The 14466-nt window shown below is 41.7% G+C and overlaps 1 protein-coding gene across 5 annotated transcripts in view; it reads right to left on the bottom strand.

Moving 5' to 3' along the window:
• The window catches only part of ADGRF5 (adhesion G protein-coupled receptor F5), a 103392-nt gene that overhangs the window by 49410 nt on the left and 39516 nt on the right, over positions 1-14466 (bottom strand). For all 5 annotated transcript variants that reach the window (XM_010356506.2, XM_010356508.2, XM_010356505.2 and 2 more), the window contains one exon: positions 5714-5839. In XM_010356506.2, the coding sequence (XP_010354808.2) occupies positions 5714-5815 (102 nt within the window). In that variant the 5' untranslated portion in view covers positions 5816-5839. The remainder of the gene's footprint in view (positions 1-5713; positions 5840-14466) is intronic.

Raw genomic sequence — 14466 nt, 5'->3', positions numbered from 1 at the left:
GTAAGGCACTGAAAGTAGTTTTGGTTACATGGTAAATGCTATTCAGGGAGGGGGCACCAAGATGTTCTGGGGGCATCATGCTGCAACTGCCACCTGCCACCTGGTGCGTTTCTGTGAAGTTCATCTCCTTCATCGTGTAGCTTTTTTTGTTAAAGAATAGGCATTGATCAGTTTCACTCATGGGCTCTCCACCAGCTCCACAGCTGGTAACAGAGCCTACCCCGTACCTTGACCCGACATGGATTTCCTAGCTGGTCCCTGCCTGCCTACAGGTTTTCCTGTGATATGTTTTCCACCCCAAACTCCCTTCACACTCAATAGAAAAGCCCCACCTCTCTGAAGCCTCCCAGATAACCCTGCCCACAGAGATCTGTGCTTTACCCTGACCTGCACGCATCCATGACCGCCACCTGGGACAGAGCTCATTCTGCCATCGGGGTTGTCTACCACTGTTTTCTAGTTATCTCACATCATCACAATGACAAACATAATACTTCCTAAGATGTATTTAACACCCTGTGCCAGGACAAGGGTAGATGCTGTTATTATCCACATTTCACTAATAAGAAAGCACAGGCACAGAGAGGTCCAGTAACCTGCCTAGGATCACACAGACTTTAATGGCAGAGCAGGATTCAAACCCAGCCGGCTCCAGAGTCTGCACTTGCCCACATAGGCACTGCATCATCTTATCAGTAGAGACCTGGGAAACTGCCTTTGTCTCAGGGAGTTGGTCTCTCTTCACCCAGAGCCGTTTCTCTCTCTGTCTGTATAACCTCTTCCTATTCCCTCCTCCTTTCCAGTGAACCATTCCCTTGGCTTGTCTCCCTCCTCTTACTAAGTTATATTTTTAGGAAAAGATCAGATGTCAGCAATTTACCACTCCATGTGAGGTTTACCTGTTCCCCTCACTGATGCCCTTAGGAGGTACTGGTTGAAGAACGTATTAAAGTCAGTAGGAAATGAAACAATGAAAGAACCAAAAATGGAAAGAGGAAGGAAGTACATGAAGTCGTGAAACAAGTATCAAGTTCTATCCTGTGTACTTGATGGTTCATAAATATTCTTGAAGAAATAAATAGAGGAATGATGGATGATGACTGGAATTTCAAAAGCCCAGTTGCTGCTTTATTTGCAGTGCAGTTATTTTAGATGTAATTGAATATGCAGGAATGGAAGGTGCAAAGTCAATGTATAGGACTGGTTCCGGCCCAGCTTCCCCTGGAGAATGATTTGGCTTTCTGCCCAGGCAAAAGGAAGGTTCTTCATGCTTTCCAGCCTCCATCTTCTCTGGGGTCTGGTGGGGAGGAGGGAGTGACCACTGGGAGCTTTCTCTGTCCGCACTTCAAGGCAGCAGTTAGGGGACCCATACAGTACAGGAGAACTTGATCACCAGTGGTCACCTTTGGGCAGTTCTCCCAGGTTGAGTTTTCGTTCTCTCTGCTTTTCAGTAGGACTAAAGCATTGAGGTCTTGTCTCTTTGTCTTGTCAGTTACATGTTAAAATCAAGGTATATTTCAATTATCTAATGTAGCATATTTCAACTCTTTGTGAGAATCAGGATCACTGGTCTCCCCTGCCCCCAAGGTGATTCAGTACGTCAGGGGTGAGGTGCAAAAAACTGCCTTTTCAACCAGCACATCCATTGACATGAGGCAATCTTTTAGAAACACTATTTTCTGAAGATTTTCTGAATCTTTATGGTGATTATCTGGAACTTTCAGGGCACATCTTTGCAAGTGCTGCTTCCACAGCTCTGTCACCTGCAGCCTCTTTGTTGTCCAGTGAGAGCAACCTACTTCCTATTTTAAGCCCTGCAATCATTGGAAATAATGGAGGAAAAAGCACACTGATGGCAATGAAGCCTCTCAGGAGGTGGGGTGGAGATGGTAAATGCCCTTGACCATCCGCAGATTCAAAGAGGTACAAAGATCTGGCTGCCAAGTCACGGGACCTGGATGTGAATAGAGCAAACGGTCGCACCAAGAAGTGAATCCCACAGTTTCAGAATTTTAGGTGATGTCATTCACTCCCTCGAATCCTCTGTTTCTTACATTATGAAAAATAGTAAGTGCTGAGGCACATCAGGTGCTCAGTGCAGTCTCTGGTAGTGGCGTGTGCCATGTATTCTGCTGGCCTGGGGCTCACTGTGGACCAGCCTTACCGTCCTGAGTCCTCATGTCATCCTAGTTTGGGGAACTGTGGGACTCCAGCACTTGCCTTTCCTCTTACACTTTGGGTGCTGAGTAGAACTCACAAGGGAGCATAGGTTTGCCAGGGCTCCGAGTGCTAGGCAGTGTATTTACTTCAGACAAGAAAACAGATCTTCCAATTGGACCTCCCTCTGCCAGCTCTATCTGTGTAGAGGTCCCCAAGGGACTGTCTGAGCCACAGTGGACAGCGCTGTCCAGAGGGAATTTCCTGAAGGCCAAGCTTCAGCCGGAAAAGACAAGGTCACCAATTCCAGGAAGTGCCCCACCTGTCGGACCTGATGACTTCACAGATAACTGTAGTGGGGGCAGGGTGGCCTGGAGTGGGGGTGGGTAGTCAGTCAGGAATGAGAGGTGGCCTTTTATTCATGAAGAAGAAAATTCCCAGGGAACAGGATGGCAAACGAGGAGGTAAACAAAGGCTCCAGCTTTCCCAAATCTTACGCCTACTCACCCAAGCCCTGCCACACATGCCTCTTTCTCTTGACCTGAAACCTCCAATTTAACATCTTTGCTTCTGTGTTTGAAAACTGTCTGAGCAAGAATCCTCTAGCAAAGTCTGCTCACATAAGCATATTCAGAGGGATTTATTTGTATCAAAAGTAATCGCAAAAGCTGCAATGACTTTTGCACCAACCTAATACTAGAATATTAAAAATAACTACAAATGCATAGGCACTTGGGCTCTGTGCTAGTCACCGTGCTGTGGGTTGCATGTAGAACATTGAAGCCTCACAACAAACAGATGAAGGAGATACGATTTATGATTTATTCTCATGTAGAGGAAACAGACTTAGGGAAACGAAGAAAGTTGACAAAGTTTCCAAAGCTAATGAGAGTCAGAGCTGGGCTTCCATTCAGACGTGACATCAAAGTCGAGCATGTACAGCCTGTAACTCTAAGATGGTCACTGGAGCAGGATCCAGGGCAGCACGTCTGAAAGCCAACATCCTGGGCCCCACCCAGGCATCCTGAGCTAAAATCTGCATTTGAAGAAGGTCTCTGGGCAGATCCGTGTTCACGTGAAAGCTTGAGAAGGGCTATATCATCACCCTTTAAAAGCCCTTCACCCCACGTCTGTATATTCATGTTCGTAGGAACATTATTCACAATAGACAAGAGGTGGAAGCAACTCATGTCCATGGATGGATAAATGGACATACAAAATATAGTACATATGTACAATAGGACATTAAAGCCTTAAAAAGGGGGGAAGTGCTGACACAGGCTACAACATAGATAAACCATGAGGACAATATGCTAAGTGAAGTAAGCCACTCGCAAAAAGACAAATACTATATGATTCTACCTACATGAGGTATCTAGAATCACCAAATTAATAGACAGAAATTAGAATAGTAGTAACCAGCAGCTGTCAGTAGAGAAGGAAATGAGGAGTTATTGTCAAGTGGGTATAGAGTTTGAGTTTTGCAAAATGAAAAAATTATGAAAATTAGTTGTGCAATAACATGAATACACTTAATACTACTGAACTGTATGACTAAAAATGGTTTCAAGATGTTAAATTTTATGTTAGGCATAATTACCACAATTCCAAAAACCAAGTCCATCACCAGATGTTGCATACATGTGACATTTAAGACGGTAGAAGGTCAGTCACGGGAACTGGGTGGCAGCTTAGAGCAGTATAAACTGATCAGGCAGGCTCAAGTGCACTTTTCCAGTGGAAGTCCTCAGCCTTTGGGTTGCATGAAGACATTATAACTTGAAGGGTAGATCTACCAAGGAAAAGTGGGGTCCTTTGAGGTGAGTGGTAGGAGCTTCCAAGGAGATGGAGTTCACATTCCACCAAGAGCCCTAGGTCAACTTATCCCCTGACCAGCCTTCGCCACCAGGCAGATGAAGGGGCTTTGCCAGGCCATCACTAGGAGGGCAGATGTGGCATACAGAGAAGGCACTGCTGCAGCCAGAAACACTAAGAAATGCTGGAACAGAGGCAAAGCTAACACCATTGCTGAGATCGCCTCAGGCCCTGGCTTTTACCCCCCTGCCTTGGATAGCCAGAGCTCTGCACTGACTATGTGAATTCACAAGAAGCTTAAATGTTTCCCTCCTCTATTTAAATGGGCAGGCTATTGTGTATGAGTGTACAGGTTATACCCCGCACACTGGGGTCTGGAACAGGAGACACACCATATATATACCCCAAGTCATGAGAGAAATAAAGAAAAGACAAAGATAACCTAGGTCAGAAAATGAAAGAACCAAAAATAGAAAGAGGAGGAAAGTACATGAAGTCTTGAAACAAAATCCTGAAGGTAAGATCAAGCATTTTGAAAATGATATCAAATGGGAACCAATTATACAAATTTACTTGGTCAAGTTTGGTTTAAAAGAAAAAAAAAATCAAACACATGTTTACAAGAGAATCATAAAACAAAGTGGTATATAAAGACTTTTAAAAAAAGGACAAAAATCAGGCAAACACAGAAACAAAAGCAGACATGACAATTGGAATAGCAGACAAATAATTAAATTAAAACATACAAAGTAGGACAAAGAAGGACATTTTATAATGCTAAAAATGTACCAGTGAATGTCTAACAACAGTGACTGACAAAAAAAAAGAACTGAAATATGTAAAACAAAAAAGTGGAAAATACTACTACAATAAGAGAAACAATAACAGCAAACAGTTACATAACATTTCTTATGTGCCAGACACTGTTCTAGGGCATCTTAGAGATATGAACTAATTTACTTTTCATAAGAATAAAAGGAAATCAGTACTACTATTAGCATCGTTGTACAGATGAAGAAATTGAGACAGAGAGAATTACATCAGTCTCCAAAGATTCCCAACCAGTAACATGCCCTGTTTCCGGTGCAGGGAGAAGCCTAAGTAAGGAATAACCTGAAAATTCCCATAAAGAATAAGGGGGTACTTATCCCTCCCTTTACTTAAGTTAAACTCTCCTTGACTTTCCAAAGACAAAACCACCTGAATAATTTGTCAGCAAAAGTCTTATATGATGTCTATGGTCCCTTCAGCTATATCAGTCTGTGATCATCACACACACACAGATTAATGTCTTTTGGAATGTGTTCTAGCCTGATGTCCCAGTTAAAACAGATCCTTTAAGAACATACATTCTGCTCAATCCTCCAAATCTGCTTTGTTGTTATTGTTGTCAGTTTAACACAGTGGAAGCCTTAGGCCTAGTGGTTGCAATTTAGAGAAGGAAGGAACCCTGGGAGGTCTCTCTTGAAGCTACACTGATGTTCTCTTGACAACACCACTTATTTCAGAATATAGCAAGTGGTAGCCCAGCAAATACACTGACCTACAGTTTATATTCACCCCTTCTCCTTATATTTACCCTAGGTTTATATTCACCCCTTCTCCTCATTTGCAACATTTTTTCTTATGTGGCAATTATGGGAGGAAGTTTTTTTCCCTAAACTTTTTGTAGGAATTATTGTCAGTCAGGAAATCATAAAAATGTGACAAGAAAAATTACAGCACATATGCATATACTCACCAAAGGATGAATAGTAGACTCTAAATTCCAGTTCAGTGTAGCTTTGGAAGAATAAATCACAATAAACATGAGGCACAAAGTGGTCCTCTTTGGTGATTTCATGTCTTAAAGTTTGAGTTGGTTGGCCTGAAATGGAAATATGATGGTTTATTTCTGTATTTTATGCCGTATTTTAAATACAGCAATTTATTTCTTAAACAAGAAAAGAACTCGCAAGTCCTGTCTTGAAGGTCATCCTGCACAAGAACCTTTTCAATAGAGACAGAAAAGGAAGAAGAAGCATGAAGGAATCAACTTAGCATTCTCTGCCCAGACCTTCGGGTGAAGAAATGGTCACAGTAGGGTAATGGGGGTTGAGAGGCTGAGAGTGGTGCCTGTAAATAGGACAAAGGTAGCAGATGTCTGAGTAAGAAATGCTTACACATAATTTACGAACAAAAAGACTCAGAGAACACTACTCAGTTTTGCTACATGCAATATACTTCAGTATTTTCAATTCTATCATAGAGTATCTTACCCCATTTTTAACTTAATTCTGGTAGTAACCCATTTAATGGACATCATGACCCATATTAATGGACTATGACCCATTAGTATGAGAACTGCTGGACTTGGTTATAAAAATATAAGTTGTATCTTATAGTATTGTTTCATATTATAGTGCATAATATAGAATATTAGTATCATTATATATCCCATCTTATTTGTTTATTTATTTATTTTTTATATTTTGAGACAGGGTTTCACTCTGTTGCCCAGGCTGGTCTTGAATTCCTGGCCTCAAGCAATCCCCCTGCCTCAGCCTCCCAAAATGCCAGGATTACAGATGTAAGTCATCATGCCTGGCCTTATGTATTCATTTTTAAAAATTCCCTTTATAATGCTGATGATGAAAATAGCTTTTTGGTGATGAGAGGAATCATTTTTGCATTTAAAAAGCAGGGTGTCACATGGAATAATCTCCACCCTAGAAGGTCTGGAGACCAAGACAATCTACTTTGTGCACACTCCTCTCCTTATGGCTTTTCTATGCCCATGTGTTGCTGTGAAAAGAATGCTAGACTAAGAGACACAAGATATGAGTTAGGATCCAGGATTACTAGAAACTAACTATGTCCTGTGTAAGTAATTTGTCTTCTCTGAGTCCAAGTTTTCCCATCTGTAAAATGGAGATAATTGTACCTCTCCTAATTCTCTCACAGAGTTTTCTGAGACTCAAATGAGATTAAAGGGCACGAAGAACTCCAGAAATGCAGGTTGCAATAATTATTACTCTGATTGTCAATAGAATCCAGAATGCAACCATCCAGAAGGGCAGGCTTTTGGCTGGAGTGTTGCAGGGAGCGCCAGGGAAGCAATGGCCAGGATAACACACTGATGATAGGCAAGATTTACACGCCAGGGAAAATTGTATTTCAATCGCCAGCTGACAACTGCCACCTTTTCCTCTTCCTCAGGGGAAAACTGGAAAACTGATCCAATTTGCAAATTTGGCAATCAAACACATTTTTCAAATTCTGCAACTCAATGGTTTGGGGGAAATGCTTTGCAATTTAGGTTATAGTAGCTGTTTAACACCAGATGCATCTGCTGTGGGGAAATCATAACAATGTCCTGCTTAATTTTCTATTGGAAGTTTTATCTTTGTTTTTGAAAGACAGTGTGCCCTTGTGGGTATTGTACAGGCTAATATAGAATGAGTCAGGTATTTTGGAGGCAAAGTAGTCTTTTCAGGCCCCAACCTCTGTTGGTTCCCTACTGAAGCAGTTAATTAAGGAGATGAGACTTAATAACTGAATAGTTAATGAGCCTCCCTTCAAATCTGATAACCAAGGAAGAACTCACATACTAGAAGGACTAGAGCTGGCTCCATATCTTTCTATGATTTCTCAATATTGGCAGTGCATCCTTTTTTTGGTCAGAGTTATCAAGAATTACAATGTTCCCAAATAGTCATGTCTGGCCTATTTGTATAGGCCATTGAACAATACTGTCCCCATCTTCCCCCACTCCCTGCCTCTGCTGAGATAATTTTTGATAAAGTAACATTCTTATCTATGTTGACTCATTTGTTGACAACAAGATCACAAGCCAAAAGAAATGGAGATGTAGGAAGGACCCCACCATGGAGAGGCGGGTGTTCTCTGGATGCAGAAGATGATACACAGTCATCAGTTACACAGCAAATGTCAGGGATTCTTCACTCAAAAGAAAGGAGAAAGCCACCACTTTGAAAGAAAGGAAATAGTCAACATATTTGACAACCAGTATAGGCATGGACCTGACCAATAGGAACAGTGATACGAGCTGAAATTCACTTCAGCTTTCAGGGTTGCTGTCACACTTGGGTAGAGACCTAAAGACAAACTTTTCTTCAACCTGCATCATTAATCGTATAAACCTTCCAGCTCACAGGTGTCCGTACCTGTGAGGAAGCAAGCAAAAACTGTTTAACTTGGCCAATGGGGGAAAAAGTCTACATTCATCCAGTTAAAAACATGGAGCAATGTCCCACATTCAAGGCAATTTGTCTTCAGTAGGGCCCCTTTAATCCTAAATTCCCTAAAAGTTCGTATTTCTTCTAAAATTCCTGGAGTAAAGGGCAAACAAAGGCTGAGAGACAAAGACAGAAACAGAGGCAGAGAGAGAAAGAACATTATCAGATGTCATTCCCAATCTCCTTCTCTTTTTACATTAAAATCCAGGACACTCTCTACTAAAACTCACCAGAGCTGGGAAATATGACCTAGCCCTCAGTATTAGCCTTGTGGCTCTGAGCAACTTCCTGTTCTCCTCTGACTCTATTTTCCTGTCTGTGAAGTTAGAAGACAGGGAGAGGGAAATAAAGCACAGCCTGACATCATATGCCAGGAATAAGTCATCAAGATTCTCAGCAACCCTGCATCTGGAGGATGAATGGTCTGGGTTCCCTGAAGCCACCATTAATGGTGTTCTCTTGCAAAGTGATTATGCACCAGGAATCTTCACTGTGGAACTGGCCTGTTCTTACAACTCTTAGAAACAACCAGTGCTGGCTGGATGTGGTAACATATGCCTGCAATCCCAGCATTTTCAGAGGGCAAGGAGAAAGGATCACTTGAAGCCAGGAGTTCAAGACCAGCCTGAGCAACAAAGTGAGACTCTGTATTGTATCACAAAAAAAAAAAAAAAAAAAAAAAAAAGTTTTTTTTTGTAATTCTCCAGGGGCAGCAGCACGCACCCATAGTCCTAGCTACGCAGGGGGCTGAGGTGGGGAGATGGCTTAAGTCCATGAGCCCTGGAGTTCAAGGCTGCAGTGAGCTATGATTTCATCATTCTAGTCCAACCTCTAACAGAGTAAGACCCTATCTCTCAAAAAAAAAAGAAAGAAAGAAAGAATAAAGAAACAATCAGTGCTTAAGATCAACTCTTCTCTTAGAAATCCTTCACCAGCCCTGAGATCAGAAAACTAGGCCTAGAAAGAGTTGGGTGTCTCAGAGCTAAGAGGTGGCTAGGAGCTGAGTCAGTCAGAACTCCAAGAGATCTACCAGTGATTCTCAAAATTTTCGCTAATGACATCCTCCGACAGTTGGAGCAACCATATATGATAGGATTGTGGGTAATAATTGCTGGTGGTTATTAATTATAATTGGTGGGTAATAATTGCTGGTGACAATGGCTATAGGAGTCCTGTCTTAGTGGGTGCTCACTATGTTCTAGGCCTGCTGCTGAGTTCTCTGCAAGGGTTATGCCCTCTAACCTCTCAAGGAGCCTCTGATACTACTAAATTACTCCTACTTTTCAGATATGGAAACAGAAGCTTAGAAGGAAGACTAATTCACTGAGGCCACAAAGCTGATAGACAGTAGTGGCAAAATTATAAACACAGCAGTCTATTCTCCTGAGAACAAGGTGTCATTTGAGCTAAGAGATCTTCTTGATGGGAAGTCAACCAACCAACCAACCAACCAAACAAACAAACAAAAATGGAAAACTTTATGGACACCTGACCAGGCAACTGGAAACAAACTTGTAGCCTCATTTTGCCACTAATTAGCTGTGTGATGGGAGGCAAGTCACTTTATCTCTCTGAGCCTGTTTTCTTATCAGTAAATCCAGGGATTTGACTGCACTCAATAATTTCAAAATTCGGATGCAGGAGTTGGTCTCTTAAAGTCCTGTTACTATTCTAAGAGTCTAAAATTCTTCAGTTATTTCAACTCATTGCAGGCTCACTCAGGTTAACTTCTGAGAATAATCATAACTATCTTGCATTTATCCCCCCACCTCTGCCTTACTACACAGTCTAGGCCTTCTCTGCCCCTCATGTACACCATGGTAATGGCTTCCTTTCTTTACTTCTCTGCTCCCTCTCTACAGAGATGCAAGATGGATTTTCCTAAAGTACTCTTCTCACAACATTCCCTGTTCAATTTTTCCCTGCTTTCAGAATAAAGGAAATCACTTTCACTGATCCTCAAGGCTCTCTACAACCTGGACTTTATTTATAAGAGTGAGCATATGTAATAAGCATCTATAATATTTTCGTTACCAAAGTCAGTTGCTTTTTCATAAGTTAAAATAGTGCAAGAGATTTTCCAGTGCTCATGCAAAAGTAAAAATGCCAAGTCAATCTTTGAGAATTAATTTTGAGGGTGGACAGGAGTAATTACTGCCAAACAATTTTTCTGTGTTTCGCAAAACCAAAATAACCCTGTCATTTATTTGGTTTATTAATCTCCATCTTTTCCCGTCCCTTAACCCACACAATCACTGCATATTCAGATTCTACCCATCCTTCAATGCCCAGGCAGTAGGGCTCCCTCGCAGATGAAGGTTTCCTGATCTATCCAGTTATAAATAGTCTCTATTTCCCCTGAACACCTACACACACTTAGTCTAGGCCCTCAGCCTTCCTGCTTGTATTATATGTATTGTTATGACTATTGCACAAAGTAAATCTATTTATTCCCTTATCTATTCATTTGTGTATTCCTTTACTGGAAAAAGATTTAATAAGTCCTGTTATATGTTAAGAGTTCTACTGAGTGAAGGGGAAGTAGCAGTAAACAAGACAATGGTCCCTGTCTCCATGAAGCTTAAAGTCTAATGGAGTAGATTAACATTATTAAAGAATGAATTATTCAATTCATTGTTTAACTATGTGAAAGTGCTACCGAGAAGAATAATCATAATATTAATATTTGTTGAGGACTTACTATGTGTCAGGCACTAAACCCAGCATTGACAATATTAAATCACTTAATCTTTACGATCCTAATGGGGTGGTTCCAGTATGATATCCAATTAAAGGGTACAGATCTAGTATGATATAAAATTAACTGAGCCACTGAGTGGTTAAATAACTTGTCTGAGATCACACAGCTAGTAAGTGACAGAGCCAGGATTTGAACCTAGAAAGTCTAACTCGAGAGCCCATCCCTTTAACCATTGCACTGAACTGTTTACAAAAGGCTATACCAGAAGGACATGACCTAGTCTTAGGGATTTGTGGAAGATATTCCAGGGGAAGTATTTAATTGAGCTGAAACCTAAAGCATAAGCTGGAGTTAGCTAAAAACAACAGGGCACTTTGGAAGAAGGGGAAGAAGATGGTTCTAGGTGGAAAAAAAAGATCATGTGAAAAGGCCCTGAGGTAAAGAAAGAGCATGACGCATCTGAGGAGCTGCAAGCAGTCCAGAGTGGCTGGAACATGAAAAGAGAGCAGGTGAAGGGTACAAGGCAGAGCTGGTGAGGTGAGCAGAGGCCAGGGTGGGGAGGACTTGTCATTGCAACAATAGCATTAGGTAAGATTGATTAGGGAGGCAATAAAGAGTAGATAAGGAGGCGTAGGAACAAGTCCTACAGAATTCTAACAATCAAAGATCCAGTTAAGAAAGATGATAAAGCCGAGATGATTGGAAATTGGGAAGTCCTAATTAGGGAAAAAGAATCAGGCTGGCAGGACCAGGGGACAGCAAAAATCAAAAGCAGATAAGCTATAAGTCTGCCCTTCTTCATGGTCCATGAACACATAGCTTTCCTGTACAAATAACTCACAATCTTCCTGTGCCCAACTTATGACCAGACCCTTGGCTGATTAAAAAAAACGCAAGTTAGCTCACTGCAACCTTGGCATTGTCAGTACTACACAAAGCCCTGTTCAGCACACAATAGAAGCAACATTCTATAAAATCCCTAGCAAGACTGTGTCTCGTTACAGTCAGCTTCTTTTTGCTGGCCTGTCGATGGCATCCTTGCAACATATTTTCATACTTTTTCTAATAAATCTGCCTTTCTTTACCTACAACTGTCTCAGTAAATTCTTCTTAGTGCTCCCATCACCAGCTCTACATAGTCGCTAACCACCAGAGACAGGAATGAAACCAGAGAGGCAGGAACAGGAGAGAAACAAGGCTAGTAGAATCAAGGAAACCAGGGAAAGTCAAGTTTTAAGAAGAAGGGGGCCGGGAACGGTGTCTCACATCTATAATCCCGGCACTTTGGAAGGCCAAGAGGGGTGGATCACCAGACGTCTGGAGTATGAGACCAGCCTTGCCTAACATGGTGAAACCCCGTCTCTACTAAAAATACAAAAATCAGCCGGGCATGGTGATAGACACCTGTAATCTCAGCTACTCAGGAGGCTGAGGCAAGAGAATTGCTTGAACCCAGGAGGTGGAGATTGAAGTGAACCGAGATCACTCCATTGCCCTCTAGCCTCGGCAACAAAAGTGAAACTCCATCTCAAAAAAAAAAAAAAAAAAAAAAAAGAAGAAGAAGAAGAAGGAAGAAGAAGGGGATGGTCAACTATGTCCAGTGGTGCCAAGAAGTCCATTAAGGAGGAGACTGATATTACTCATTGGATTTGGAGACATGGTATGCTCTTAGCAAAGGAAATCCCATTGGGATGGTTGGATGGAAATTGTATTGGGAAGAGTTGGTGAGTACATGACACCCACGAAATCTGTTTGTAAACTGAAGTAGAGGGTGAAGGTTCTTCCCACATGTAAGCTGCTTAGCTTTCACGTCCACACAGTAGGTGATGTTATACACATAGCTTTCTCTTTAAGAAAGGAACTAAGTGTATTAGTACAATATCAAGGGAAATCATGCCTCTTACTAAACCTTGGCCTGTAGCTGGCTAACTAGACACACCATTGTAACCTTTGAAAAAAGTCAAGGGCATATACCCTAATGTCCCCCAAACCTTGTGTTCTGGGATACAGACTATGCTCAGGCCGCCCTTTTGCAAACATACACTTATCAAAATAGAGACTAAATGAACCTGAAAGGAGATGAGCACATATAAGCATTCTACTACTAAAGAACAGAGTTACTCTTAATGGTGGATGATAGATGGCAATGCCAACTTTCAGGAGGACTATCATTGCAAATTTTATTGTGATTATTACTCTGCTCATCTCCATGAGATACAGAGTTGCAATAAGGATAGAATGTCATCAGTAACCTACTCCCTGAACTGTAGAAGTACAGATTAAAAACCCTTAAGTGTAACTTTAAGAGCCTGCCTTCATAAATCTGTATTTTCAGTTGTAGAGGTGGTAAGACTTATCTTTGCTGACCTTATTTGATTAGATGATTCATCTCTTGCACAAACAAAAATATAAGCTAAATATTTATTTAACACAAACATGGGACACAATACCAATTAAAGAACTGCCTTGAAGATATTTTTTTTTTTATTTAATTTTCCATTGCCTTGAAATCAGGCCCTGCAGTAGCATTGTGTCACGGCAGTTCAGTACTATCAGATTACAGGGGAACATTTGTTTGTACACAATGGGATCAAGTTTTCCAAAACACACTGCACATGTGGGTGGCGTTGATAACCTTTTATCCGTCTTTTCTTGTTGTTAAGTCACTGTGGGTCTTAGCCTTTAAGCAAAAGATTGCCATCTGTATGAAAACATTGAGTTCCTAACTGCTCTTATCTAGTCTGTCTTGCATTAATTCACCATGTGGAGGGGTTTCCCTGAGCCCTGGCAAAACAATGCCAGCGGTGCATTCCAATTGCAGACAGAGGGAAGCCCTGTGGAATGAGTCAGTTTTGTTGTTGCTTTTTTTTTTTTGAGACGGAATCTCACTGCGACACCCAGGCTGGAGTGCAATGGCATGATCTTGGCTCACTGCAACCTCTGCCTCCGGGTTTCAAGCGATTCTCCTGCCTCAGCCTCCCAAGTAGCTGGGACTACAGGTACATGCCACCATGCCCGGCTGATTTTTGTATTTTTAGTAGAGATGGGGTTTCACCATATTGGCCAGGCTGGTCTCGAACTCCTGACCTCAAGTGATACACCCGCCTCGGCCTCCCAAAATGCTGGGGTTACAGGCGTGAACCACTGCACCCAGCCCAGTTTGTTGTATATTCAAATGTTATGGGAGAAAAATTGGCAAAGCTCATTTTACATTAGGTTGTTCTCAAGTCTCACAGTTCTGTGGTTCTACCATGTATCAGGTAAGATCCAAAATAATATTTGACTATTTTAATAATAATAACAATAATGGACCAATCAGAACAATCTCTGTCCACTGTGCAGGAGCAGGGCCTGGGGGTCTCCTGCTGTGCCAGACCTTAGCAGTGTCATTGCTGGATCATAGGGAAGTCTGTGGAGGATCCCAGGAAAGGGAGTGGATGGCTAAGGCAGAGTTGGGGAGGCAATCCAGGGGCTGGAGGAAGCAGCTATTCGCAATGTGACTTAAAATATTCCAACATTACAGTAACTGCCAGGGCCACCTTAGGCTTCTGCACT

Source organism: Rhinopithecus roxellana, chromosome 4 (assembly GCF_007565055.1).
Source record: "Rhinopithecus roxellana isolate Shanxi Qingling chromosome 4, ASM756505v1, whole genome shotgun sequence".
NCBI classification, from domain to species: domain Eukaryota; kingdom Metazoa; phylum Chordata; class Mammalia; order Primates; family Cercopithecidae; genus Rhinopithecus; species Rhinopithecus roxellana.
Note: the sequence above shows the minus strand (reverse complement) of the source record. Positions and strands in the feature narration are given on the sequence as shown.